The sequence below is a fragment of the Podarcis tiliguerta genome (genome assembly GCF_965153285.1).
Source record: "Podarcis tiliguerta genome assembly, chromosome: 8".
Taxonomy (NCBI): Eukaryota; Metazoa; Chordata; class Lepidosauria; order Squamata; family Lacertidae; genus Podarcis; species Podarcis tiliguerta.
Genome location: NC_139541.1, coordinates 13,039,029 through 13,062,597, shown reverse-complemented (window position 1 = coordinate 13,062,597; position 23,569 = coordinate 13,039,029). Strand labels below are relative to the sequence as shown.

The 23,569-nt window shown below is 43.7% G+C and overlaps 1 protein-coding gene and 1 pseudogene across 3 annotated transcripts in view; one reads left to right on the top strand and one right to left on the bottom strand.

Annotated features, from left to right (window-relative positions):
• IFFO2 (intermediate filament family orphan 2) overlaps positions 1-23,569 on the top strand; it is a gene marked incomplete at its 5' end in the record, with an annotated part of 45,096 nt that overhangs the window by 14,294 nt on the left and 7,233 nt on the right. For both annotated transcript variants that reach the window (XM_083454043.1, XM_083454042.1), the window contains 7 exons: positions 10,016-10,076; positions 11,172-11,267; positions 13,532-13,672; positions 14,997-15,139; positions 18,777-18,897; positions 22,273-22,365; positions 23,081-23,211. In XM_083454043.1, coding sequence (XP_083310169.1) covers positions 10,016-10,076; positions 11,172-11,267; positions 13,532-13,672; positions 14,997-15,139; positions 18,777-18,897; positions 22,273-22,365; positions 23,081-23,211 — 786 coding nt within the window. The remainder of the gene's footprint in view (positions 1-10,015; positions 10,077-11,171; positions 11,268-13,531; positions 13,673-14,996; positions 15,140-18,776; positions 18,898-22,272; positions 22,366-23,080; positions 23,212-23,569) is intronic.
• Positions 4,573-9,988, bottom strand: LOC310683884 (ras-related protein Rab-34-like; annotated as a pseudogene). Its single transcript has one exon. The product of its transcript is annotated as a ras-related protein Rab-34-like (transcript).

The window sequence follows — 23,569 nt, the reverse complement described above, 5'->3', positions numbered from 1 at the left end:
TCTTAGCCTTCATTATCATCGTGTGTGTGTGTGTGTAAAAATTTCATCATATTTCTTTCACCATAGTAAAATGTTGCTTAAAATTCAGTAGACATTTGAGTATTAATGTAATGCAGCTAGTCTGACAGGTAGTTTACAATGTGGCGATATAGATATTGCTTAGGCAAGAAAATGCTCTCCAAAACATGAGTTCTGTATTTAATTATCTTGCACCCTGGAGCTCTTTTCAGCAAGCTAATCCTCTGCTCTTCAGATTGCCAAAATAATTACCTCTTTCAAAAGTGAGCCAAAAGAATTCTGTTTTTACCTCCAGTTATAATAACTGCAGTTACTACAAAAAGCAAAGAATGACTTTCTCTCTTTTTTTTACCACAGATGTTTCATAAGCCTTGCTGCTAATTGTTTTTCCAGTAGGACTTAGATCATATGAAAGCAGTTAACATTCAGTTTGCTAAGGGATATTTTTGGAATAAAAATTTACCACATAAATTAGTCTGCAGAAAGGAGAGCTTACTGCAACTTTTGAACTAGTTTTGGTCAGATAGAGAATGGCATTCCTTTCGACGTATCCATGTAGGGTAGACTGACTCTGTAGAAGGAGGCTCTTGCAGAAGAGCTGGCACACTGGCTGACATGGGCATCACACTGTTCAGTGGGGAGGAATGTGATATATGCACAAGAATAGTCTTCTCTAGAAACTTGTTTACTCCCCTGTAAGCATATTTGAGTTGTAAGTGAATCATTCTTGTGACTGGTGTCTTAAGCAGATAGACATTATTGCCTGACACTGAGGAACTCTTAATATACAATAAGACGTTTCAGTGTATGATAGTTAAAACAAACAAGAATGAAATAAGAAATACAATGTATCTGTATCTCTAGTTGAAATCTGTGTGATATGAATTTCTTCTTAAATGTGAGCAGAGCAGTTTATGGCTTTTTACTATTATTCCATATAATGATTCTAGGTAAACCCCTCAGATTTTTACTGACTAGGAATAGCTGCTATGTACTGCAGGATGTGGTTTTGAATAATTCCCCAAGCTGCTGTGGAGCTGGTTTCCCTGTTGTCTTTTATTTTCCTCTCTGAATTGGTTCCTTTCTGCTGAATCTGGAGATCAGTAATACAAAGGCCTTTGTGGCTTTCGTCCCAGTTATAAACTGCTACAGTCTGCCCTTCAGAAAACGTCAGGAAGGTGATTCAGAAGCATTTGTTCAGTCTTGGCAACTTGGAAGAAAACGTATTGTAGAAAACTTGCTACATTCACTTTTCCTTTTTCAAGCTACTAACTTTCCTGTTGCTTCATCTAAGCCTACAAAACATGTGTCCTATTTACCAAGGCATGTTTCAGTGTAATTTTAAGGAGTAGCTCTTTTGAAGGATTCCCCTATTTTTTAGGATGGCCTTAAAAATAAGGTTGTTTCTGATCCAGCCTTTGAGGTGGTTCTCTTTAGTATAGTTTTATGTCTGGAGAGTGCTATAAATAGTTCATGATGCTTAGAGAAATGTTCTGCAACCTTGGCTCCCCAGATGTTGCTAAACCACAGCTCCCATCATCCCTGACAGTTGACTAAATTGTTATGGGAATCTCCATATATCACCTAAATCATGGGCAAACTAAGGCCTGGGGGCCGGATCCGGCCCAATTGCCTTCTAAATCCGGCCCGCGGACAGTCCAGGAATCAGCGTGTTTTTACATGAGTAGAATGTGGCCATTTATTTAAAATGCATTTCTGGGTTATTTGTGGGGCCTGCCTGGTGTTCTTAGAATGTGTGCTATTATTTAAAATGCATCTCTGGGTTATTCCCCCCCCCCCCAAAAAAAAATAGTCCGGCCCCCAACAAAGTCTGAGGGACAGTGGACCAGCCCCCTGCTGAAAAAGTTTGCTGACCCCTGACCTAAATTATATGGATGCCATACCATCAGAGTTGTATGGCAGGGATGAGGACCCTGTGGTTCTCTTGATGACAGTGGACTCCCATCAACCCCAGCCAACATAGTCAGTGTTCAGTGATTATGGGAGCTGTGGTCCAAAAATATTTAGCGTGTCACTAGTTCTCAATCCCTTCTATTCAGGTAAGGCTGAAAAATTGTGGCATTGATTAATGTTCAGAATACTAATTTTAAATTCTGCAGTTTACAATGTGTGTTGCGAATAGCATGTGATCAGGCTGCTTGGTTAGAAGGACTCTGAGCTGTTGAGCACGTGGAGCAGGCTAGGACAGAGATATCCCAGCTCTTATTTCAGTGAAGTTCCTTTGCTTTAAGCAAAGAAAATCTTTGCAATGGTAGCTGGAGCATAGCATGCATACAGATCTTACCACAATAGATTGAAATGTATTTATTTGCAAGTTCTGCACAAGAGCTGCTTGAGGAGGTGTTGCCCTGCTGAAATTAACGACAGAACTTTGAAGAATGCGGTCAAAACCACAACCCAACACATTCCTCTCAGCTCTTTGTAAACTTAAGCATGGAGGAGTTTTGCTATTACAAAGCTTGGAACAAATACAACTTTGCTCTTTGTTACAGTGCAGAGTGTTTATTGTGGCTCCAACAACAAGTTGTTGCTTCCCCCCCTTCAGGTGAATTTAATCACCATGCATAATTGTTCAGTGCTTACAAGGTACTAGCTCACCAGGCATTATCATTGTTCTGACATGTGCATACCAGATCTATGAAATCTCTTGCTAACATTTTCCACCATCAGGAGTATTTCCATTTTGGGGCATAATTAATGAGAACAGGTACAGAAGCCAACTTGATGGGACTGTTTGCTCAAGTCTCCTGCATATAGAAACTTGGTACTTGGTAGCATCATATCAAAAACTAAGAGAAGAGACAGTGTAGTTCACAGGTAGATTAGTTCATTCTGTGCAGAAAGTTTGAGGGTCTGTCACTGGCAGCATCATTCTCCAGGTAGAGCTGGGAAGGACAGGGAACCCTGGAGAGCAGCTGCCTGCCAGTGTTGACAGTATAGAATGTTGTTTTTGTTAAAATTAGTATACTGAACTTCATCCATCGTTTGAGGAAATAATGCTCTAAGTTGCAACCCCTGAGCAGCTTTAGCCAGCTTTTAATGGAATTGGATATTTCCATTAAATTAAAACATTCTTCACAGAGCTGTTCAGTATCCATTCAATTTTGTGTTTCAGTAAGCATCTTACTAGAAATATAAACACAGAATTGCTAAAATGCATGCAGTTATTCTGGTTACTTGTCTATTTGTCATCTTCTTGCTCCCTCCTCAGCATTGCCTACCAAGTGCTGACTATTATCAATGATTTGAAAAGCTCTTGTCTGTGGTATACTTGTCTCTGCTGTTAATGGTTTAAAGGAGCACCTAATGGCATACAGTGTATTTAGAGAAGCTAACTCAAAACACTGCATCTTTATTAATTGAATTCTGCACCAAGGCAAGCTGGTATAAACATCAAAAATTACCTAGATGGAGGGTACTAATTTTCCACAATTCTGTTTTATCTTAGTTATAAGCGTCATTTTTGCATCGTATTAATTCGTGGAACTAGTACATCAAATGTTGCCTTTTGACATTTTTTTTAATGGCATTGACGTGGATGAGAGATGTAGTTTCCCTCAAATGACGATTTCCAATCGGACGTCCTTGGCAGTTGCCACAGTGATGTAACCAGCAACTAAAAACCATTAATGCCAGCCCTGGTGATTGGGAAATGACTCTTTAGATGGATATAGGGAGAAAGAGATTAGCATGCATGTTGCTACAGACCCACACATGAGTAATTTCAAAGTAAACTGGTTGTGTTTGAGCATGAGGAACATAAAATCTCTTGCCAGCATTAGCAAACAGTACGGCACACCCTGCCAGTCAGGTGCACCTTGGGAAAACATGGCCATCAAGAGATCTGAAGCGATTTAAGACAAGCAGCGTTGCCATGGGGCAGCAAGTGGAAAAACGTGTCTCCAGCCCGTGACTGTGGGGCAAGGGGGTACCACCCAGGGTGCAATTACCTGGGCCTGGCACTCGCTGTTCTTTGTTCTTCATCCTTTTGTCTAATGCTGGCGGGGCTCATGACAGAATACCTTAGATGCTTCTCATCGAAGAGATGAGCAAACTAGGTGTAACCCTCATGCCCAGATGAAAAGCTGACATCTATTATTACACTCTCTCATCCTTGGCTCTCACCAAATGAAGAATTCCTTTCAACACCTAGGTGTGCATGTATGTTCGATCATCCCTTGAAATTATCACTTCACATTGGAACTGTGGAATTCTGCCACTAGTATGTTGATTAAAGCATGCACCTGATAATCACAATTATTTCCATGGAAGCTTGAGAACCAACCTCTCTATTGGTTCATATTAGGAGCAAACATGGCCTGCCCTCCTTTCTTCACAATGTTCTTTAGCTCTCCATGTGCAGTTAAGAGGCATTTTAAAATTATACCCAATAATTGTTTAATGGTTTGTCTCCCTGGGAGGGGTGATTTTCAGTCTGTGACTGTGACATAATCCTCATCCTATCAAGCTTGTTGGTTTGGTGTCTGTTTGGTTTGGCAGCAAAATGGGATCACTCTCTGGGAAGGTCATGGGTCTTCCAGTCTAGCCCCCTGCGATGCAGGAATCGCACATTGCTCACCTGCTCTTTGCGTGAAGAAGATCTCAAGCTCAGTCCCTAGCAGCATGTCCAACTGGGGCTGGGAAGATCCTCTACCTGAAATCCTGGGCAGCCTCTGCTGCCAGTCAGTGTAGACAGTACTGGACTAGATGGACCAATGGTTTGACTTGGTACAAAGCAGCTTGTGATGGTCCTATACGAGACAACCTGGAGTTATTTGTTCTGTTCTTTAAAAAAACACACACACACTAAAAAACAACACTTTCCTTTAGTATAGAAATAAGTTCAGTGCAAATGTTCAGGCCAATGCAACTTCTTCCCCGTCTGTACAGTTTGCATCACTAGCAGCATTTGACTCTCCACCACTTATCAGTCAGGTACAGGTCTCACTCGTCACTGTGGATCCACTTGGCATCACCAATCCTGAGTGTGTTGCTCCTCTCCAGCTCTGCCACCACACTGCCCTTGAAGGTCAGTTCTGCCACCAGGAAAAAGAACTCGCCACACGTTCTCATCTGTGAGTGAGGAGACAGTCCAGTATTCAACCTCCATTTCTTTTGTCACCTTGAGGGTATCCCTCTTGATGAAGCTGTACTTCACTGGAGAGCTAAGATCCTTCCTGAGAATGACGTTGGAAGGGTTTTTCTCCTTCAGGGCATCAACCATTGACTGCCTGGTATGGCCCAGGGAGGCCATGTCATTCAGGTTGAAGATGATGATTATAGGTTGAGCCCCGTGATAGTAGGTGGAGGCGATGCATTTGAAGCACTCCTGGCCAGCTGTGTCCCACAGCTGCAGGCACCTCAAAATGCTCCATCTCTAAGTCCACCCCAAAGGTGATTTTGTAGTTATTGTCAATAGTGTCTCTGCAGACTGATTGATCAAGCGGTTCTTCCCCACAGAGGTCGCCAACCACAATGATCTTGGAAACTAAACCCCACGGTCCCTGTCCACTGGGCCTAGCACATCCCAACCACTTTGGAGTGGAAGGAGGTCAGCCCCTTTGGTGAAGCACTGTGGCAGTTCAGCAATGATGTGGTTTCTTCTGATGGGGGCAAGGATGTTCCTCATTGGGACATGAGGTTTGACTACAGAGCTCTCCAGTATTCCCACCTGGACTGAACTTTGTGCCTTCTGAATGCAAAGCAGCTGCTCTGTCAGAGCTACTCCCAAAATATCAAAGCTTGTTTTTCAAATCCTCCATCAGACAGGGAGGGAGCAGATATCCCAGCAGACCTCAACACCTCTCCTGGATGGGGGCAAGAGGAGGAGGGAGGGGTGCCTTTTTTCAGAGGGTAGAGGGCAATTGAAATTTCCTGGGGCCCAACAGGAAAGGAAGGTGTGGACCCAGAATCATTGTAGGCATTGGTATCCCCCACTGTAATGCAAGTGTTAAACCAAATGGTTCAAACTAATGCAAAAGGAAGTGAGTATTTATGGAAACTCCCGATCAAGATAAACATTTACATAATGACCACCTTTTAAAATTCCTTCTGTCACTGTTCATATTTCTTTAGAAGTCAGTTCAATTCATGAATATTATTTCTAAGGCTGAAGTACGTAGTTAAACTCTTGACTCTTCTCTATAGCCAACACTGCTTTCATCAGTTCGGTGTGGTTTGCCTTGTTGCCTTGCTGTGTAATACTGTAACTGTTTTTATGCTACCTCTAGAAAGTATTTCCCTCCTCCCAGCCTGTCAAAGAAGCATATGACATTGGAGGTAGTTTGAGGTCTGGGGCTGCAGTGATGGAATAAGTGAGGAATGCCCTATTGCCTATGGAAACAGAGGGCTGGATTCCTAGCTTCAGCTTGACTGGTCCATCATTTCCCAGTAACTATAACAATGAGCCATGTGAATGTTGAGAGTAGTCAAAACACACAGCTGCCCTTAGAGAGAGAGGGGAGCTTAGATCATGCTCGGCGTTTACATGTTTTGGAATTGATACCTTATTTAAAAATAATCCCAGTAGCCTGTGACGTGGCTGCTAATGGCATTTTTGCAGTCTGTAAATTCTGGCTGGCAAAATTTGCTCCAGCGCTGAATGTCCTGCCTTGATTGCAGCTGGACATTGTGGGAACTGAGGTCTGAGCCAAGAAAATTTTGAACCTAGGAAGAGCAGCTGTCTGCAGCATAAGTGTGAGAACTGCTGTCCTTTGGGCTGCCTTCCCAGACACCTTGCAGTCTCACCGGCTGGAAGTGGGCCTACCAATAGAAGGACAGGCTCCTATGTTCTTACTGCCAGAGGGATGCTAATGAAGTAGTCAGGCATTTTCCTCTGCTTTGTTGGAAGGGGGAAGGTGACGTGTGTGATCAAGAATGGCTGCCTCAGCATCTCCTTAGGCTACTTCACAGCAGCCCCACTTATATGCTGGCCTCTCAGGTTGCTTCAGAGCTTGAGCATATCTTAAGGACAGCTGAAACATGCTGCACCAGCATCTTAAAGCTCTCTTGGCAATGAATGAGGCCTTATAGGAATGGCTAAAGAGCATAGCAGTCAGCTGCAAGCATTTCCTCCATCACTACCTCTATATTGCTTGTGATGCTTCTAACAGCAACAGTGGTGGATTGTTTCAGAATCCTTTTTAACAATATTTGTTTGTAAATAGGATCTGTATGTCATGACTCTAGCCTTGCCTATTTTAACATATTAATCTGAATGGAGCAAGGCTGGTGGGTTGCTTTAATTTCTGTTCTTGTGTCAGACGCAAGACTGCAGGAGTTGGTTTACACCAGGGAGACGAGACACTTTGGTTTTTAAATGTGTTCACACAGGGCTAGTATGAAATTAATCAGTGTCATGGGAGAAACAGTCAAAGCCAAGAACAAAAAGGGATTTTGGTTATGACTTCCATTGGGGAAACCTTACGTGCCATTAGTGAAATGTAGCGGCTGGCTCTTCTTCAGAGAGAGTCATTGGCAGATAAAAATTGCCTATCTGGCTCAGCTAGCCTTGCAACTGAAAGCAGGGGGTGGGGTGGGGTTGGATTGTTCTTTACATGTGTACATTCACATAGCATGCATATGACTCCATCACTGTATGCCAGGGGCGCAGAACCTTTTTCAGCCCATTCTCTCCTGGAAAACCTTTTTAGGGGCCACATGAGAAGGGTTGGCAAGGGCAATGTATTTCTTCACCCTTACATTTCCCTCTCTATCCTCCATTCAAGCAAGCCAGAGGCAGCATCAGAGTTTAAGGACATACTCCAGCCAGGCAAAAACATTCAAGGAGGGTACAAGGACAGTCTGGCAATGGGTGCAGCTTGGGAGGGTGTGGGGCCTTGGGACCAGACAGAGGCCTGGAGGGTTGCATCCAGCCTCTGGGCCTGAGGTTCCTCTGTGTCACCAGGAAAGCATGTTGTTAAATCAGTTAAACTGGGATTGGGTCCTTCCACCGCATGAAGCAAATTAACTAGGTTTAAACAAAGATAATGAAACTTTTCACAGCTCCACTTGTGTGATTGTGGTTAGCAAACACCCTGCAGACTACGAGAGGACAGTGATTTGTCATAACTTTATGACACTTGTTTAGAATGACTCATGTACTGGGGAAGGACCCACCTAACATTTTGCTTTTGCTTTTTATTTTTTTTAAAAATACCAGTTTGTCTGTCTCTTGCTCTTCCTTGTAGTTCAAGAAGTTGAAACCAAGGAAGATAAGCAGCAACTGATACTATCAGTTTAAGTACTGGAGGTACAACATCCTACCTGGCACGTAAAATTGTAATGATCTCATCAATATTCCTTGTGTAAATGATTTGGAAAAATAACTCAACTATTTATCTCTAAATCTGTTGTCTAGAATGGCAACTTTTTTTTTTTTTGCCTCCAAGTATATTTCCTGCAGGTCAGAAGATAGATGCAGATTTGGAAAAGCATCACTGCTTGTGTATAAATACCCTGGTAACCAGTAACTTGTGTGCAAGCAGGGTCACTAGAGTTGAAGTCTAAAAACACATGTGTTAAAAACAAACCCCAGCACCAATATTTTAAACGGCTGGTGTTGAAAAGCAAGGTTAGAAATATCTTTCTGCTCAAGTGTGCAGTTGCTTATTAGGGAGACTTCACCTCATGCCAGTAGATCTGCCCTGCAGACACAAAAGTAAAGATGGCCATTGTGGGTTGCACATAATGCTTGTGGTTCACAAGAGTTTCTCCTCCCGCTTCAGGAAAACGACACATTCAGGTGCAGTTTGTCAAGGATTAGGGTGGAAAATGACAGCCTAACAGCTGCCTTTGTTGTCCCCTTTTGAAATGATCCCCTTGGCATGTGGCTGTGTTCTAAATGCAGCCCTTAAGGGTGTGTGTGTTACGACTTGTAAAATGTTGGTTCTGCACAGAAGCTGCTTTTGGAAAGAGTTCAGTGGGATGTGGTTGAAATGGTAAGTAAACACAAACATCACCAGATTGTTTTGGAAATGGGAATGTTGGCAAATCATTGTATGAATCTGTCAGCAAACGACACAGGAACAGTTCTCAAACTTTTGTAGTTTTGATGAAGTGTTGTGGGTAGATCTTGTGTTTTCTGTTCTTCCACCAATGTAACCTTGTTAATGTTAGCCAATTGGATAAGTAAACAAGTGTAATTTCATACCGTGCTTTTAATTAGACTGTTGGGAGTATTTTAATCATCCTTGCGTTGATGCTTTTTTCCAGACATCTAATGGCAGTCGTCAATCATAGTTTCGTAACCAAGCTTTCAAGTTCTCCAGCACTTCTGCTGAGGGATTTGTGGAGCGAAAGGTCTCTGCAAACGTGACCTGATGCATTCCTGAGGCTTACTTAAGGGAAGCTTTCTGCAGAATGTTTTATCTGATGGAGTCAGCAGTAGCTCCTAGTGCCTTGGGCTGCCACTGTGCTTGTAGGAGGAGGCAGGCTTTGGCTTCACCTATGAAGTTGTAGTTGTTAAAAGAGTGTCCTTTATTATGAGATATGATCATTTGGAGGTTAACATGTTTTTACTGAACCAAAGTATTCCTGGCAAGTTTTTCCAGTAAGTGAGATTCAGTACTGTATTTAAATTCTGGGGTAGGGCATGCATTCGCCCTAACCTAGGCCAGCCTTCTCCAACTTTGTGCCCTCCAGATGTTTGGATCACAACTCCCATCAGTCCCAGCATCTTACGCCCATGCTGACTAGGGCTTATGGAAGGGTTTATGGAAGTTGTGGACCAAAACATCTAAAGGACCTCAAGTTGGAGAAGGCTGGCTTTAGACAGTATGTAACAATCTGTGACCAGCAAGGAAAACTGGACCCCATACAGGACTATCCAAGGCCAGGACAACTGCTTGTCAGATCTTTCAATTTGAAATTGGGTTCAGAGCTCGTAAGGCTCTCTCCAACTTGGGCTGTGCTTTTTTAGAGTGCCATTGTCACATACTTCTCTCTTATCTCTAATTCACAACTCTTCTTTTTTCAGATGGGAGGAGGAACTGGCAAAGCGAATGAATCTGGAATCAATGGTAGAGACTCTCCAAGAGGTAGGTTTCGGAGAGCACCTAAATGTATGTTTCTTCAAAGGTGGATAGGGCCATTTCTTATTTTTATTGGTACTCAGCTGGCTTCATGAGCTGCCTGTGGCCTGGGGTTAGGGACTGCCTGGAATTAATGACCAGGTGTGTGTATCACTTCATTTGTAAAAAATCAGACCCTAAATGGGATACTAGTTCACAGCTGCTCTTCTGTAAATTGTACTACAGGATAATAAAGAACTCTGATTTTATTTTTTTATAAAGAGGACTTCGATTCCTGGTATCCAGCGGCACTTCAGCAATAGAAGTACAGCTTCGTTATTCTAAAGGATGTAGGCCCCAAATATCTGAAAAACTGTCTTCATCTCTGCTAGCCTTCTCAGGTGTTAAGAACTGTGGGGTGTGACAGGGGTTCTTGATAACTCCACCATCCTCAGTGGTAGTCTGAGATAGGGCTTTCTCTGTGGTGGCCCCTAAATTGTAGAACTCCTTCCCCACAGAGGTGCATCTAAGTATCTTAATTGTACAGCTTTTGTCGTATGCTGAAGATGCATATCATAATCCAAGTATTTGATCATTAAGACATTTTGTTTTGTGAGACCCACCTCTTTTACTGAATTTATATTGTTCTGTTGCATTTTGAACAGTTTTATAATTGTAATAATTTGATTTGTTTTTCTATTGTATTTTCAATTGTTGTAACTCACTCTAGGGTGTTACGGTGAAGGATGCATTGGAAATCTGATAAATCAATAAAGCTGGCAGTCCAGAGGTGTGGGTTACATAATGGCATAGCTTTTCATTAGCAGCTAAGATGGTCACAGCTATTTATGTAGATCTAATTCACATTGTTAACCTTCCAACATCCAGAGATAGTGTTTATTACAGTATTTGAGGCATCTGAGATAGCACTGTGAGGACCCAGAGGGCCACATGTCGTTTTCCACTCCATGGCTTACCTGGGAGTTAGTGAGGCTGATCCACAAGATAGGAGCAAACTGAAATTAGCTTCCTGATCTGTATTTGATTCTTTCTTTAGAGCTTTGTGTCTGAACTTGTGCCTTTCCTTCTGCACCACATTTATTTGTACCATTTGTCCTCTAGGAGGCACAAGAAGCCGAAGCCCTCCAAGAAGAGTTAAATGAGAAGATTGAGAGACTGAAAGCTGAACTTGTTGTCTTCAAGGGTCTGATGAGTGATGTAAGTACCCTGGCAGGCTGAGTTGCACCAGGTTTAAAGGGGGGGAGTCATCTTCATAGCTTCATTAATGAAAAAGTTATGATTTCAGTAAGTGCTGCTTGCAGTTAGTATTATGGCTGCCTTGTATGATCTAATGCATCAGACCAATTCCCTTGTCCTCTCCCTGCTTCCTGTCTGGTCTGTGTAGATGCATTTAACTTGCTGCTTATCACACAACCCTGAGTGTTCCCCGATGGCTTCACACCAGCTAGAAGTGCTGGGTACTTCCCCCCACCCTTCCAGTGCTGCAACCTCTGGAAATAATGTTCTTTAAAGGGTTTAGGCTTTCCCATTATGTGCAGGTTTCAAGAAGCACCATGCAGGTGCCAATGCTAAAAATACTCCTTTCAGTTTCATATAACCAAAATGATTTCAGAAACTCCAGTTCAGATCTACTTTGCTGGGTCACTTAGTTTCAAGCCTGCCATTTTAGCATATTGAGTAAACTGTGTGCATATTTAGAACTGTGAATGCCATTTTAGGGAGTCGTTTCAGGGAGCAGTTTCCTGCTTTGGAAACTTGAATTGTCAAAAGTGTGACCTGACAATCAGAACAGGTAGAAAGCATGACAAGCCTCATTTATGTGACAACTATTTAGCTGATGTAGGGAACTGAGTGCTCAAAGATTCTAGTTCACATGAAGAAAAGCCACACTTTTCGCTTTAAGGCCTTGCTCACATTTATCTCCTGGCTCAACAGCAGAGCTACCCCAGCCCTCCTCTTTTCTCTCTCTCTCCACTCCCCTCTGTAGTATTGTTTTCAGTTAGGAACTTCAAACATTGCTCTGGGACATATCAGAAGCATGTTGCCCTGTCTCCTTATAAAAACCGTGGGCGGGGGGGGGGGGGAGAGAACCTGTTGCTGCATATTGTGGTTCTGAAAGTCAGACTCCAAAGAAAATGTCAATGGACACAAGTATTTGCAGTCTGCTTTTTATGAGGGAAATCCATTCTTTCGGCCAAGTGTGGATGTGTCATTGTGCTCCACAAAGTGGCTCTAGGGCAGCAGAACTGTAAAAAGGTTGGCAGGATCTCAGTTGAGTTTACATACCTTGTAACTTTCATGATGTAAACATGCAGGGCATAATTCTTTTATCTTTGTAATTTATAGGTGGCGCAGTTATGGACTGTTAAAACTTAATAGTTTAAAATAAATACCCTTAGTGTGTGCAGAGAGCAGCAGTCCAGCCAGAGCACAGTCTTAACTAAGGGTGAGGGAATACAGAAAAATGTACATCTTGTGTAGATAGCAGAAGCTGCAGAATTTCATGGAGAGTAGTGCAAGATAAGAAATGATTGCTTAAGAGACATTTTCATAGTGGAAGGGTATGAGGTATAAAACATTGTCCTTATCAGTATTGTATGTGGAATAAATATTTCGCTTTGGTCAGATTTGGATTTTTTATTTTTTTTAAGAAACTAGATGCTTTTCTCTAGAAAGACGTGTGTGTTGATTTTTAAGGGTTATGTAGTGCAAAAAGCACAGTTACAGAATATTTGGGAAATGCTCCTCCATTTATAGCCACTGAATTTCATACATTTCTGTGCTGCTCTTCCTTCTAAAGGAGCTCAGAACTGCAAATAATGAGCAGCAAAACAATATATATACACAAACAAACCTAGGAAGTGAAAATCTGAACAAGATTAGAAAATTTGGAAGGTCCCTTTTCTCCTAGAATTAAATATTTTAGGTTGTAGTTTTTTTAAATGCTCATTACTTTCTGGGGGCATATATCATGTGCCAGGTTTCATCTTGTAAGTTCTTGAAAGATGTTGGAATTCAATGATATCATTGTCCTGTAAGAGAAACTATTTTTAGTGTGAAGTAGCTAGGTGAATTTTCTGACATGAAGTACTATCTACCTTTCTACATAAAACAGAACCTGCATCCCACACATCATGTGAGGGACTTCTGGAATAGGTTTTTCCATGTACATTCCATAAAATAAATATCATTGCAAATGTTAGGCTTTGGGTTGACAGTTTGTTTAAACCGTAACCTTCCTTGAACATTTGCCTTTGTTAGAAATCAGTGTTCAACTTGCAGTGACTTGACTACCTACCCCAAATGCTCCTGTCCCTTGGATGTTTAGCATGCCTGGAAACCAGGCAGCATTTAATATGGAGGCTGGCGTGAACTGCATTGATGGAGATACTGTAGGTCATCTCCTTCTTATCTTCTGAACTGTATTAATGGAAGATAATCCACTGCTGTCCTTCCTGCAGCCTATGACAGACCTGGACACAAAGATCCAAGAAAAAGCCATGAAGGTGGACATGGACATCTGCCGACGAATCGATATCACAGCCAAACTGTGTGATGTAGCGCAGCAGCGCAACTCTGAAGACGTTTCCAAGATATTCCAGGTGATTAGGCTCCGTCCTGTCCTGTGGAGAACATGGCTGTGCCAGAGAGAGATGGAGCTGTGTTTTGGATTCGGAGTTGCTGTTCAGGATTCCCACTATAAATCATGGGACCAGCTGACAAGCCTCTGTAGAGAACACCCCAGTTTCATGTGCTCTGTTCCCATGTTGGGAATAATCTAACTGAAGCAGGGAGTTGTGTTCTTGCATCTACAAAGGTCTGCACAGGTGTCACCAGGCCTTGGGTCTCACACAGCAACATTAAGACCTCAATCTCTTGAGAAGTCTTCAGATAAATCATAAGAGCAAGCTTGTGTGTCTGCTGGTCCTCTTGAGACACCACAAAAATGCATTACGATGTCCCACTTGGCTTTTATGTTCCTTATAAAATAAAAATCAGATAATTTTTTCTGACCCTGTGAGAACTCTAGGAGAAAACAAACAGTTAGCTGTCATGAAGGAGAGCATTGCAAGTGTGTAGGCAGCTGTGAAAACCTCCATCCACAAGTAAGTTTTGGTCCAGGGAGTAGGAGACAGGCCATCACCACAGGGCACCCTGCCCCTCCTCTTAGTATTTATGCCCCTGATTATTCTGCTATCCATTATTAAATCCCAAGGAGCACACTGTCCCATACAACCTTAAACTAATAAAACAAAATTCATAAAACCATCCCAGAGTCGTACTAAGGAATCAGTTCACTCATATATGCTTACCGATTATAACTCTGTTTGTTAGCTGTGATCCACTTTTGTTGATGGTGGATGGATATTTGAAATGAAATTTCTTTGTGTTTCCAAGCTCCTTCCTCCAATTTCATTCTGTTTTCCTGTCAAAACTGGTGCCTGACTAGCTCTTCTTCTAGGTGGAAGATGGTGCAGGACTCGGGGTTCTTCTTCCTAGCTGTATGGCACAGCCTAGTCCCCCCTTGTCACTGTTAGCTGAGGCCAGGCAGGGGACCGCCAAGGGGTGCCTGTTGCTCTCCAGCTTGTCACCTTGAGCATCTCCAACCGCTTGTGCGTCATCCTCCTAGCCTTCGCATGGCCGACTGTAGCCCAAATGGCTGTGCCACTGAGGCATGGCCTGTCTAGCAGCTTGCTTTTTTGCCGCGTGCTGTCTCAATCTGCTTCCCTGTGCTGTGTGTTCTGCCACCTGTAACACTTGCGATTTAATGAATCTGTGTCAGCTGTCACTTGCTCACTCAAACCATTGGAAGTGGGGTGGGGGTGGCTGATGGCTCACAATGTTTTCCCCCACCTCATACCTCTCCTTTATCTCTGCCCCTTCTTGGCGCAACAGCTCTAGTCACTGCCCTTCTCTCCAATTCAGGTGGCTTCCAAGAAGAAAGAGCGGAAACTCGTGTCGGATGATGACCTCTCTGAGCAGGATCCAGACAATGCCCGATTTTCGGATGATGAAGTCAGTTGTTCTCTGAACATCACGGATGAAATGAAGAGGATGTTTAATCAGCTGTGAGTATTTCAGAGGCTGGGGAATGTCTTTGCATCCTTTTGGCTGTGGCCCTTTGAAGGGGGGAGATGACACCAAAATGTGGCTTCGAGGTAGTTTCTGTTCTTCACTGAGGCAAGTAGGATTTTGTAGCTTTTAATCATGCAAATCAGAGAACTCGCATAGATCTGCTTGTTTTGCATAATTTTGTTTCTGCTGGAAGAACATAAGAGTAACCTTGCCAGAGCAGACCAAGTGCCCATCTATTCCAGCATCCTGCTTCTCTTGTTGGCTAGCCAGTTGCCTCTGGGAAAATCCACAAGCAATACTCAAAGCCAGGAATCCCTAGCCAATTTGTCCCCCAGGAACTGGTAACTAGAGGGCCACTGCTTCCAGAACCTGGAGGTTCCAGATAGCTGTCCTAGCTAATACCTGTTGCTAGACCTATCCTCCATGATTATATCTAATCTTTTAAAGCACAGATGGGGAACCAAGTGCTTTCCAGATGTTGGACTCCAGCTCCCATCAGCCCCAGTCATCATAGAAAGATGGGAGTGGTAGTTCAACCACATCTGGAGGACATCAGGTTCCCTAGCTCTGTTCTAAATACAGCTAAGATAGAGTCTTCATATCACAGGGAGGGTAACAAGGAGTGCAGGGCACTCAAGCCTGTCCGCTGGAAATATTAGCTTTTCACTCCCTGCCACATCTTGAGATCTCGGTGGTAATTGCCTACACACTTCCAGTTGTATGCTTTGCAGTCATCATGGCCAGAAACAGCTTGGTTTTCAAAAAGAAAATGAAAAGGGTGGGGATCTGTATGCAGAATTTCAGATACCTGAAAATACAGGTATCTGAAATTCTGCATATAGATCCCCTGAGCAAGACTTGCTGACAGGAGGGCCTGCAGCCTTTTGCTGTAAGTGCAACCCTAACGCAGGGGCATCACAACACACACTTTGGGACAGCCTACATTGCACTGCATGCCCTGCTGTCTAAGCAACCCTTCTTATCCAGTGGGAGGGAAGCTTGCTGAAAATGAGCTAGGCAGGATTGGCTAGCTTATACATACCGTTACTGGAATCCATCATGACTTCACCCAGCAGTCCTCTTCTTAAATGCCAATAAAAGATAAGAGTCTTCGTCACTCAGAAATTATGTCCCCAAGTGAAACTCTTGCTTAGTAGTCATAATGCTGGTCTTTATGGCTGTTTTTATAGAGCCAATGCTTTTAAACACTTTGCCTCTTTCAAGAAGCAGAATTTCCAGGCCATTGTGCGTATGCACTCTCCCTCAGAAGGATCTGCAGTTAGCAGCTCTCATTCATTCCATGCGCCTTATGTAGGAGCCCCACCCCTGTGGTATGTTTTTGGGACATGGGATTTGTTCCAGCTCTTATTTTGAATGGCATGAGCCAACATCAGCTTTTGCTGCGCACCTTTACTCTTAAAATGCTACATGCCTGGACTATGGCAGTGATGGAGTACAACCCCTGCGTCTGCAAGCCCACCCAGGAATCCTGCAGTTTATTTTGAATGTGGCTTACTGAGGGCTGATTCTTTGGGACACTCTGCAAGTAATGTTTTGGGTTTAAACACTGTGGACAGGGTTGACAGTTCTGACTATACACTTAATAGACCAGTCGATTGCATTGTTGGAAGTGAAAAGAGATCCCTTCTAAAACCCCTAAGGAACAACAACTGCATTAGTGCTGTGTCTTTTCGTAAGAGGGTTCAAATTATTCAGATTATACAAATAGCCATGGTTGCAAAATAAATGCAGCTGAAGGCAAGCAGTAGTTTTAAACAGGGAGGCTTGGCCGATTTTAGAAGCTGGCATGTGCTCCCACGCTGCCTCTTCCAGTCCATTGCCAAGTTTTGAATCCATTCGTCATAAGATGAAGTGTTGACCTCGACTTCCTGCTTTATATATGCTCTGCTGGGAAGGAAATGAACTCAGGAGACAAAAATGTCTGCCATTGTGGAGCTCAGCAGAGTAGCCACAAGATTCCAGGAGGATGGGATCAAGCAGCCCCCTCTCAGGCAATTCTTTAAAAGAAGCCAGTGTAAAATCTTTTCAAAGTTTCATCCTGGTAGTTTTTAGCTGAAAATTCAGGCATCACTGCCTTGTGACCTTGACTAGATGTAACTTCTCAAGCCTGATTGTGTTCCTTCGGCTAGCCCAAATTGGTCCCATAAAAGGCATCAGTTTTGATGTGATGTGTTCCCTGGAACTGCCTTAGTAATGTTTGCTTACTTAATGATCAGAGCTGTTGCATTACTTCATTTGTACGGCATTTAACTGCTTACAGGTCTGTAGTTTAAAGGTCCTTGCAAAGCACCTGCTTTACTGCAGAAGTCACTACATTCACTTCTTGGCATCCCCAGGTAGAACTGGGAAAAGAGTCTTGCTTGGTACGGTGTAGAACTCCTGCCACCCATCTATTCAGACAGTACTGATCTAAGTAGATCGACAGTCAGACTGTGTATAAAACCGCTTCCAATTTAGACATCAGAGCTAAATGAGCTTCTGGGACTCCTCATTCGCTGTGCAGCTCCCACATTCAGCTCTATCCCCTGGAGATTTCAAAATTGGGTGCAGAGAATCTAGGGAGGGGGCAGGATTAGTGATGAAACCACCAGGGGCCCCCAGTTTCTAGTAATGGTTGTTGTACGTCAGGGGTTGGCAAACTAAGGCCCGCGGGCCGGATCAGGCCCAATTGCCTTCAGGATCTGGCCTGCAGACTGTCCGTGGATTGGTGTGGGGATTCTGTTCGTTCGGGCTGCGCCATCCCCCCCCCCGCGTGCCATTCCATTTCCCCCCCCCTCACTCACACACACTGCGGCGGCGCCTCCTCCCTCCCTCCCTCCTGGCTTCTCCTCGCCCTGCCTAGAGGAGGAAGGGGGCTGGGCTGAGCTGGCTGAGCACCATTTTAAGCAGCCCCTCTCCGGAGCCAGCCCTTTTGCGCCACTCATCTTCCCTCCTCTGCTGCCGCCCTGGTGCTCCTGTGGGCCAGAGAGCGGAGCGGATGAGCTCACATTGCCTACCCACGAGAAGCAGCAGTGGCCAGGGAAGGTAAGTGCAGCGGCTGTGTGGGGGGGGGGGTGAGGAGGAGGACTACTTGCCCCCCCCCCGTGCCAGTCCGCCACAAGGTCTGAGGGACAGTGGACCGGCCTGCGGCTAAAACTTTTTGCCGTCCCCTGTTGTATGGCATATGAAACTAAAGCAGCACAGAGCAATGATCATAGGTGGTTAGTGAAACTGCCCATCCTTTCACTGCTTTAAAGCATGACTTTTTAATTACATGTGTACGTCTTGGGCATTTTGTATCTTTTGTTAGTGGTGGGCAGAAATCTTTTCAATTCGGACACTAGAACCATTGTGTAAAGCTCTGGACTGTTGTTTTGATGTGCAGCACCACCTGGAGGGGAACAGCTGAACTGTCACACTAAGATTAGCTTGGAATTTCAAGTCTGTCTATCCTGCAGCAGAATAAAAGGCAGATGCGGAGCCTCTTTTCAGCAGAGGGCGAGATAGCCACATCAAAATCCTGTGCCTTTATGTGTGTGTTCTAGCGCTAATACCGTCTCCTAAGCTTGTTTTGAAGAAGGATTACAAGGATTTTTAATGAAAATATATGTATATGTATTTCCCTGTCAGGCGTGAAACCTTCGATTTTGATGATGACTGTGACAGTTTGACGTGGGAGGAGAATGAGGATACTTTGCTCCTCTGGGAAGACTTCACCAACTGTAACCCATCAATCGAGCTCCAGGGAGAGGTGAGTTTTGGATCTGGGCTCTTTGTGAGATGGGTCTCTAGCTTCTTCAGAAGTAAGGTTGTGACTGATTTCTGGAAGGGTTTTAAAAAGTAATGATTTTTTATTATCAATAACATAAATCCAAATTTTCAAAAGCCTCCATTGTGTTAGAATTTGGCACATCCTCTCTGCTGGAGAATAAAAATGGCCACTTTTGCAAAGATTGGTTTACTTGCTGCTGTATAATTGACAGGCGATTGTTTTTGGTCGGCACCTGAAGTTGTGTTGTTGAGGCTCCTTTGATTGTGCAGGAAAAAACCAACATGGAGTTTAAAGCTTTGTCATAGTGTTGGCTACATTTTTATATTTTCTCCACCCACCTTCAGCTCCCCACCATCTCAACACACATGTACTGTATTACCATATTTTTCGCTCTATAGGACGCACCGGACCATAGGAGGGGGGAGAACAGGAAATATTTTTTTTTATTGTTCTTCCCCTCTAAAACAAGGTGTGTTCAAGGTGCATTCACCCAAAGCCTCCGGAGCGCAGCGGGAGTTCCCTCTGGGCTCCGGAGGCTTCAGGTTCCTTTTGACCTGCTCTTTGGGGCTGGTGGGGGGAAGCGCTGCTTTCCCCCACCGCCAGCCTCAAAGACCAGGTCGGGGAGACCTCCCCAGGAGCGTGGGGAGCATTTGCCGACACACCTACACATTGCAGCAGACACACTAACTTGTCACAACACACAGTTTGGAAAGCTCTGTCTTAGTCTAACACTCTACTGCACCACACAGGCCTATTATATTGTATTTTTATGTTGTGAACCTGCCCTGAGATCTGCGTACGAGGGTCAGTATAGAAATTTAATTAATTAATTAATTAATTAATAATACTCATTACATTGGGCCTACTCAGAGCAGACCCTTGGAAATTAATGGAACCCAGGTTTGTCATGGCTACCAAGTTAAATGGGTCTAGCATTGGCTACAACTCCAGAAACTAATGTGGTTTTCTGCTGGGGATTCTTAAGTTTTGTGCTGTGTTTCTGGAATCACATGGCAGTGCTTTTTCATGCGGAGCCTCCTGTTACCGCATGATCTGGTGGCTTGAACCTTCCATCACATGCTCTTTCTGTAGGCAGTGGCTGTTTGTAAATGATGTTTGTGACTGGTTGCCAGGCACTCAAGGTCTCATTAAATGATAATGGTGGTGTTTGTAAAAAAGAAAATGGGGAGGAGGGGAGGCAACTCTTAACTTATCTCTCTTCAACTATAGTAACATGGGGCTATGAGGTCATATAGGACTCAAGAGCACTATTGTGATTTTAAGAATCTTTATTTTTACTATGTTAAATTATTACAAGTGGCTGACAATTTCTGGAACATAGCATAAATTTCTTAAACTGATAGGCACTTGGTGATTCTGTAGAAATTGATTTTGATTTGTCCCATATTGGAGAAATAAAGCTGAAGTCGCTTAAACATTGGAGCAAAGTGAGAAGGGACTTCACAGGAAGCTGGCCAAGCTTTGGAATTAAAAATGTAGGCTTGTTGTATATCTGATAATATTTTAACAATTTTTTTTTAAGCCAACAACAGAGAGATTGAAACACAGGAAACATAGCAGCACAGGAAGTTAGTCACAAAGGAAGCAGGCTAGGCGCAGTTAGCAAAGTCTTACTAGTTTTTAATGAATGGGACTTTGATTTAGCTGACATATATCAGAAACACTAAGCTAAAATGAGAGGACGGGAATGATGGAGTGGCCTAGACATCTTTCTCCAAGGGCATCAAGTCAACTGGTTTGCAAATTCTCTTTTTAGGATGCCTGGTTCAGAAGAGCCTTGAGCTGCTTATTCCATTGGTGCTTGCTGAACTGTTTGGGTAGAGCAACAGAATCCTGCCCCTGTTGCCCAATAAAGTCTGTAGGGAAAAGTTTCTGTGTTTAATGGGTGTAATAATAATAATAATAATAATAATAATATTTATATATATATATATATATATATATATATATATATATATATATATACACACATCCCCCGCCCATCTGGCTGGGCTTCCCCAGCCACTCTGGGCGGCTTCCCAAAAAATATTAAAATACTGTAATACATCAAACATTAAAAGCTTCCCTAAACAGGGCTGCCTTCAGATGTCTTCTAAAAGTCTGGTAGTTGTTCTCTTTGACGTCTGGTGGGAGGGCGTTCCACAGGGAGGGCGCCACTACCGAGGAGACCCTCTGCCTGTAACTTAGCTTCTCACAGTGAGGGAACCGCCAGAAGGCCCTCGGTGCTGGACCTCAGTGTCCGGGTAGAACGATGGGGGTGGAGACGCTCCTTCAGATATACTGGACCGAGGCCGTTTAGGGCTTTAACACTTTAAATTGTGCTCGGAAACGTACTGGGAGACGTACTGCTCGGAAACCTTTCTGATGTCCCTTTCTGATGATGCATTTGAGCCTTGAGTGCCTTGACACTGGGAGAGCTCTGACCTTTCATGGTCAGATTCTCAGTGTACCTCCATTCCTCCCTTTCTCAGTAACATGATAGAGGGTGGTGATGGTGGGAGGTAGGAAGCTTTATCTCCTTGGCTAGAAAGCCACTGCAGCAGCCACATCTCCTCAGCAATCCACCTTATACTGACTGCCAGGAGCGCATGCTAAGTTGTTCCTTTCCATTTTGTGAACTGTGGTGGTGTGCACAGTGAGAGATTACACCAAAGTGCTACAGTTGCAAAATGTGGCATACGTTTGTGAAGGCGCCTTTCTAGTGAGCTGCAACTGCCAGGGCGATAAAGCAGTTTTAGTGATGGGCTGGAATTAAGTGACAGATTATTTGCATATAACCATGTGCCTGAGTGTTAGAAGTATAGCTATCAGTGGAGTATTACAGAGTTCAGGCCTAGCATGCTGCAGCTCTAAAGGTTTTAAGAGGCTTAAATCCCTTCTAACTGAAAATTACACAACGAAAGGGTAGATTTGCCTTGTAGATCGAGATCGGGAATAAAAGGCTAATTGACTCAGGGAGCTGAGCACAGAGTGCTGCAACTCCCTCTCTCCAGGCCTCTAGCTCCCCAGACGGAGCCAGAACTGAACCATTTTTCTGCACTGCAGGCTTCTGTCTGTAAAGCTCTGCTAGGCTGAATTCTGTCAAGTGGACACTATCTTAGAACAGATGATCTTGAATGTTACCATAATACACTAAATACACTAAATGCATGGAGAAGGTCCTAGGTTCAATCTGGAGCATCTCCAGGTAGGGCCTGAAATCTTGGAGAGCCACTGCAAGTCATTGTAGACAATACTGAGCTGGATAGGATCTACAGTATTACCTGGCTCTTTGGCTGGTTCTGGGTGACAGAATTCCTTGCTCACCTCTTCCTGATTTTCTTTATTTTATAGCAAGAGGAAAACTTGGGCAACTTGATCCATGAAACCGAATCTTTCTTCAAAACGAGGGACAAAGAATACCAAGAAACGATAGGACAGATTGAGGTAAGGAACGAGGAGCCTAAGAATTGTTTGTCTGTGTGGCCTTGTTGTGTTTAATTAACAGCAGCAAATGATTAAATCTGATGAGCAGCCACAGGCTGGTCATGGATCAAAATGGTCAGGCTTTCGCCTTATTGCTGAGGGGTAACTTTCGAGGCAGTTACCTTCTCCATCTCTTTTTGCTAATGAGGGCTTTGCGTGGTTGAATTGGACATGAGAAGAGAAATAAGGTGGGCAAGGTTTTCTGGGGTGGGCAGAATGACAGAAGGTAATAGGAAATAAAGGTTCTAGTCACAGTTAGGTAGCCGTGTTGGTCTGCCGTAGTCAAAACAAAATAAAAAAAATCCTTCCAGTAGCACCTTAGGGACCAACTAAGTTAGTTATTGGTATGAGCTTTCATGTGCATGCACACTTCTTCAGATTGCCAAAACAGGGAAGAGTTGGGTGCAGCTTGAGAGGGCTTGTGTATGTTATTGGTGAAGAGATACTTCTTTGCCTTGAATCTTTTGGAATTTATGTACCGGTATATCATAAGCTCAGAACTTTGTCAAGAAAAATGAGGAGGTAGCTTATTGCCTCCTTTATAAATAGTGACGCTCACTTCCATTAGCAGCCTAGCTAGTGGTAATAAATTGACATTCCATCAAAATGGGCAGGGAGGGCACAAGGTAGTTCTCATTCTTTGCATGACTTGACTTGGCCCTCTCCTTCTGTGCAGCTTGAGCTTGCCACGGCCAAGAGTGACATGAATCGCCACCTCCACGAGTACATGGAAATGTGCAGCATGAAACGGGGCCTGGATGTGCAAATGGAGACTTGCCGGCGGCTCATTAAAGGCTCTGCCGAAAGGTAACACAGAACCCACACCTGATAACTTTTATTTGCCCAAGTGGGATGGTGATGGAGAGCTTTCGTTCAGAGGTATTGGGAGGGACTCAATAATCTAAGACTAGCTGTTCTGAGGTGTCTGGTTTCGCTGAAAGTACCAAACACAGCAAGCCCCAAGATGTAACTGTTTACCTTGAAAATCCAGTTTAACAGCAATACTGTTTAAGTACGACAGATACTTCATGGCACCCAGTGGTCCAGAGCACTAGGGTGCTGTCTGCTCCATTTGTCATCTCACCTTTTGCAATGTCTGCGAAGGGTTTTACATGTCGCTATAAAACTGTTGATGCCTGGAATGCAGCAAACATATTGCCCTTTG